This window comes from Salvia splendens, chromosome 1, assembly GCF_004379255.2.
Source record: "Salvia splendens isolate huo1 chromosome 1, SspV2, whole genome shotgun sequence".
Classification (NCBI taxonomy): Eukaryota; Viridiplantae; Streptophyta; class Magnoliopsida; order Lamiales; family Lamiaceae; genus Salvia; species Salvia splendens.
Genome location: NC_056032.1, coordinates 1,423,095 through 1,429,474, shown reverse-complemented (window position 1 = coordinate 1,429,474; position 6,380 = coordinate 1,423,095). Strand labels below are relative to the sequence as shown.

Below are 6,380 nucleotides of genomic sequence, written 5' to 3'. Positions count from 1 at the left end.
TCTCTGTGCAATTATCTTCACCGAAAGTCAAATCGAATCATCGCCGGAGCTTCACTTCCTCACAATGCACAACGCCGACTACTCCTCCGCCACTTACTACCACCAACAGCACTTCCAACCATCCCCCAATCCAAACCCTAACCCCACCGATCCTCTTCACCCCGCCCCACCCCCACCCTCGCCCTACGCCTCCGCCCCGCCCTTCTCCGCCAACACTTACACCCCTCCTCCGCCGCCTCCCTCCACCGACTACTCACCCTACCACCACAATTACCCTTCCCTGCCCCTAACTCCAGATCCTCTCCCCGCCGCCACAGCCTATTCGCAGCCTCAATCGCATTACTCCTTCCCTCAATTCGAAGCCCACGCCTCCTACCGGCCGCCTCCCCACTCCCAGACGCCCTCCTACTACGATCACCCCGCGCCGAATTATGCATCGAACCCGAATCACAATCCCGTTTCCCCCAATTCGGGTTATCCGTCGATTCACCCGCCACCTGCTCAATACTCTCAGCCGAATTCCAATCTCTACGAATCTCAGTATGATAATCACGATGTGAATTTGAGCCGGAGCAGGTTGGATTTGGGAACCGAAATGTATGGCAAGCGACCTGAGAGTGGGTATGGGAGTGATAGCCCCTATGGGAATACTGAAGGGGTTTATGCCTACAGGGGGAGGAATGAACCTTATGGAGCTAGGGGGACCACTCCGAATTCTTCAACCTGGTCCGGCTTTGATGATTTCGGGAGGCCCATTGGGCACTCATCTCCTTCGTCATCAGAGAAAGAGCGGCCGAAAAGTTCGTCATTGAAGGTTGTGAGAGCTGTGCCGAAGGCTGATGTCCACCAGGACCCGAAGAGTTCGGTTCAGAAGTTCAGGGTGAAGCTGTTGGCAGAAAGTGGTGGGCAGAGCACCATGGATGTACTTTGCCAGGTTTTTGCCTATTCGATATGCTTTTCGTCCAGTTTGTGGGTCTTGGTTGAGTTTCAGTTGTTTGTTTAGCAATGTTTACATGATATATAACTCTGGTCTGTTTGCTTGATTTTGGTTGATTAAAATGCAATGGTGTGACTTCTGTGACTTTAAAAGAATTGCATGAAGCTACTGCCTGCTTGACCGTTAACCAATTAGGGATGAGTAACTACCTCATCAGAAGGTGCTTCTGAAGGCTTAAACGTGATATTCGATGACAAAGCAATTAAAATGCACCTCGAGATTTGAGAGTTTTAATATTTTTAACCCTGTCAATCGAGGCTCATTTGTTTGAGTACTTGTCTGACTGATGTGTATCTTGTATGATTGTTGAAATATGGTACATATAAGCAAGTACCTGACATGATACTGATGGTTATGCTAAATGATGGTGTCATATGCTTAGGTAATGAACATTATCGTTTCATTTGTAAAGTCTATAGGTAATAGAGGTTACAATAAAAGAAGTTACTATAGGGGAAAATTGAGAGAAGAGGTGACATCCCGAAACCCCCATCTCTGAGCAACCAAGAGAGAGATATAGGGAGGATATGATATAAAAACCCCAATAAGCACGCTCTTTCAAGCATTTATCATTTCTCTAGGTAAGGCCACAATTAGTCCAAGTAATGGCTGAGGTTTGGTTATCCAAGTAATTTGTTATTTTAAGCACTCCCGCCTTCCTCGATCCTAAAGTTACTGGCAGCAATTTGCATATTGTTTGCCCGTCCAAAGGCAAACAAGAATGGTAGTATAGAACTTACTTTTACCATCATTATATATATTTATATTCAGCACCATGCAAATTTTAACATCAGGTACAATTTCTTTCAGATTGGCTTAGATGGAATCCGTATGCTGGACCCAAGTACCAACCGCACATTGAGGATCTATCTTCTTGACACAATAACCAGATGTGAAGTATGATTGTCGTTCATTTTCCTTTGATAAAGTGGTGTTGGGGTTGAGGGAGGATTGTCATACATAATGCGTGCTTGAATTATCTAAAGCCTTCCAGAGACCAATTAGCTTCTTTTTTTAAGAAGCTTAATCTTGGTGTACGGCAGTATTGATCTTTTGTTTCTGACGTTTTTGATCTAATACATGCAAAGCTCATTTCAATAAATAATGATATGAAATAAGTATATTTGGCACCATAGTTGCTCAATGCTCAATGCGCCATGGACCGCCATACTGCTTTGACAACATTGGATGAGTGTTGCAAGGATTTGTAGGATAAGATGTTCCTCTTCTTGTTTAATTATTGCTGGTCTAGTTTATGCACGTATCTCTGTTCTTTATTTGCATTGTGCTCACTTGGCCATTTGTTACCCTGTTTAGGCTATTGAATCAGCGATATTTGCTTTCTGGTCAAAAAGTTCTGTTGACTTTGAAGCTAGGCGTATTAGATTGAAATCTAACAGTTATACCACAACAACCATTTTGGATACAGTTACTGCTGCGATTGCACAGGTTTGAAGTTTTCTAACTCTTCCAAACTGTTTTCTTGTTTAGCAATTTTGGCATCCATTGCAAAGCTCTAGTTCTTTGCCACTGCTAACTGGCTCTCTCTTGTGTAACTATGTTTTTATTGTTTGTTTGTTAACCAATATGATAAAGTTAGTAGAAATGTAGAATTTATTACGAAGGAAGTTTATTTAAGATATATGCTCCTCTTGATACTGCAGTATAAGGAGATGAGTGGAAGAACCCGTCCAACTGAGTATCCAAAGATTGCTGAACAACCTGCTGAGAAGAAGAAAGGTTTTGCTGATTTTATCAATAAGATCAAACCTGTCAATGAGGAGAAAGATCACTGGGTAAATATGCTGCGTTTTTGTTTCCTTTCAAACTTCAGTACTATAATTTCCAGGCTACTTCTTTTGCTTTATAGCACCCAAGTATTTTCTAAATCCGTGGAACTGAGGAATATCTGAGAAGTTCATGCTAGCTAATATATGATTTCCATTGAGTTTTCTACCACATCCTATCTTTGAGTTTAAACTCAGTTTCTGAAATAATATATGGTAACTTGAATAGGTTCCTGATGAAGCGACATCAAAATGCACATCCTGTGGAACAGACTTTGGTGCTTTTGTCCGGAGGGTATGTCATGTTCTCTTCTTTCTCCCATGGCTTGAGTTTTTCTATGTGCTCTGTCATCTTATTCGGTTAAATATTCAAAATTATGTAAATATATGATTATTAAAGATAGATACGCAAGTGAGTTGCATTAATGAATAATGCTTTGGTCTTTTATCAGCATCATTGCAGGAACTGTGGAGATATATTTTGTGACAAGTGCACTCAGGGTAGAACTGCTCTGAATTCTGACGAGAATGCTCCTGTTGTTAGAGTTTGTGATCGATGCTTGGTATGTATAGACAGTTAATCTCGCCCGTTGATCTTTTACAAATTTTAGCATGTATACCTGTGCTAGGTTTTACACCAGTCTAGTGATTACTTGATATACTTGTTGTTTTTTTGTCAAATAACATGTTTGATCGATGTTATGTTGAAAAGGCATTATAAATACATTTTGGTCTCTTAAATTTGTTTGTAGGCGGAAGTTTCTCGGAGATTGAACAGTGCTAAGGAAGGTGCCAGCAGATCAACCATCGTTCAAAATCATGAGGATCTTGCCAAGAAACTTCAGGTTGCATAAATGAGATACATCTCTAGCAATGTGGAAAAAACTAAAAATGCAACTGCTTGCACAAATTTCCTTTTTTTACGTGCTCCTTGCAAGTTGGAATTATCATTTTGCATGCTTTTATACAGTCAAATCGCATGGAGAATGTGCAAAAGTATTATTCTTTTATTAATGAAGAATAATGCAAAGTGTCATGCCACCAGAGTTTATCCTTTTATGATTCATACATAATCTACGGGCTATTGGTTGTGTTACATCATCTTGATTGGTGCATGTGGTAAACTTAAGTCAAACAGGCATTTGTTTGCCTGTTAATTCTCATTCAGTCTACTTTCTTTAAGTGGCCCCATCATGTTCATCTTGGACTTTTATTTTACAGGAGGAGATGGAGAGAAGTTGCAAAGTTTCATCAGGTAAACTTTCTATATAACAGGTTCTATATATTAATTCTCAAACAATTGATTTGCCCTCCTGTATCTCTGGGCTTGGTTTCAAGCTTTTTTTTTAAAACTTTTTTTTAATCGCTGATTACTTGGTTTGAGGTGTAAGTTCTTCTCCTTAATGCAAAATACTGACCTTTGGATCAAGGTTCCTTTCTCTGATAGGAATAACTGAATAAGATTCTTTTGTTTCGGATGTGTACCAAGAATCAATCAAATTGGTTGATCCATTGATTTATATCTAGTTATGAATCTTATGATTGAGGAGCTGCTTGTTAGGATAAATTTCATTGTAAATGGAATGGTTAAAGTGGTAGATGTCATTAAGAAAGTAAGTGAATAACTCAGTTTATTCTGGGAAGACTGTTTGGTCGATCAAATAGGATTCAGTAATTTGTAGGTGCAATACCTGATGGCATAAGCTCTGTTCTTTTCTTTCTCTTGCATAATAAACTTTGTTTTTACTTTCATAATTTTGGTTATCTCCTTGGCATAGTAATCCTTTACTATACGTCCCTACCAATCGGTTTTATACCTGAAACTGTTGAAGCTGAGTCATGCCATCCACATGCATGGGGATACATATGAACACTATTAAATAGGGTATTGAGTTGCTATGGTTGGAGTTTACAACTTTGCCAAACACCAGTCATGTCTAGAATAGATAAATTTGAGAGATGCTACCTAGGACAAGGTTATATAGCAAGCAGTGGTGGCATTTACTTGATGTTTTTACCACTGTGGGATGCTGCAATGTGATTGTAGCATCCCACAGTAGTGAACCCTCTTTGAGTCTTTGGCTGTGACCAAGAAATGGAGACAGTGTATGATTTTTGTGGATGCTTCATGTCACATGTGGAACACTTGCAATGATTATCCAGTTCAGAATGCTTATGGTTGTTTCTCACTGTTTTTGGCAAAGACATCCAGTTTTTGGTCTATTCAAATTTCAATGTATGTAACTGATATTTTGATACTGTGTAGTGTTGGGGCTTCTGGGTTAGTTCTAGTCACTGCTTGGTGTGGGCCAACAGATACAATTTTATATAGGGATGATGAAAACAAAGTGGACCTTGGAGATCATGGCAACTTAAAAGGGTCTCAAATTATAGTCTGAGACTAGGTTGTTTTTTCCAATGGTCGGTATTAGTAGGATTAGCAAAGAAGGGTAACTAGATCAATGAAATCAATTGATTGATTTGTTTGCAGTTATGATTTAATTAGCATATATGGGGACAAATGGTATTGTTTTATCATAAATGGAGTAGATTATTGATGTTGGGGCTTTATTAAAATTAATGGTTAATTTGGCTTTACATTCTGACATTTGTGCTTTATCACAATTGTAGTAGACTTTTCAAGTGCTGTAAAATGTGAAAGCTTGGGACATTTCTCACTAATGTTGGGTCGTAATGACATTTTAATGGTGATCATTTCATAGTAGTATTTGTTATGTCTGCTTGTTGGCTGAGTGAAATGCATGTCATCATAAATGTATGGCTAGTTATATTATTATTCTTATCTCATACCAGGCTCGAGATCAGGTGGTTCTGGAAGACGGATGAAAGAGGTTGCCTGCCCAACGTGTACAGTCCATTTGCAGGTTTAAATCATTCCGTATTGTATCAATCTCTATTCGGAGGTCTCTTACGTGTACAGTTTTCACTAAGTCGCAATTCATATTTGATGTAGGTTCAAGTGCCAAGTTCTGGTTCAGAGACGATTGAGTGTGGGGTTTGCCAACATCCTTTTTTGGTTACTGGCAATTAAACCATATCTTATTGGTATATTTGATTCTCGGTGTATGTCTCGGTCTCGGTCGAGTATTCTACTGAAGTTTGGGTTTTAATGTTTGTTCTTTTGGTATATTAGTTATTTTGTGATGTGAATTAAGCAGGCTTTGCTTTGTTTACCTGTATTCAGTGTGTTCATATTCTGGTGTGCAGCTCTTCTGTTGTCATATTTACTTAATTGACTTAAAAATGTAAATTAAGTTCGAATCACTAGGAGAATTTATATGTTTGATGTGATATACTGCCCCATCATATATTTGGTTGCTTTATCTTAAAAAGGAAAAGAAAATTTGTCTAGCTACATAGAGGTTGAAGCATTTGAACTAAGAAACTACACCAATAAATTTGTTGTGATATACTGCCCCATAATATATATGCTTAGAGGATTGAGATAAACTAGAAAATTATACATACTTACCTAATAAATTTGTCTAGCTAAATTATGTTCTCTCTCTGTCATACACAAGAAATTGAAAATCCATGTTTTCAATTAATACAATTTCATGTTGAATTTATACATA

At 38.6% G+C, this 6,380-nt stretch overlaps 1 protein-coding gene across 1 annotated transcript; it reads left to right on the top strand.

The window, feature by feature from the left end:
• LOC121807047 (protein FREE1-like) lies at positions 1-6,096 on the top strand. Its single transcript, XM_042207232.1, has 10 exons — positions 1-934; positions 1,808-1,894; positions 2,315-2,446; positions 2,662-2,793; positions 3,014-3,079; positions 3,237-3,347; positions 3,537-3,629; positions 4,006-4,039; positions 5,599-5,669; positions 5,759-6,096. Exons 1-10 carry the CDS (start codon positions 65-67, stop codon positions 5,834-5,836), a joined length of 1,674 nt encoding a protein of 557 aa, XP_042063166.1. The 5' UTR covers positions 1-64; the 3' UTR covers positions 5,837-6,096.
• Positions 6,097-6,380: the final 284 nt, after the last annotated feature.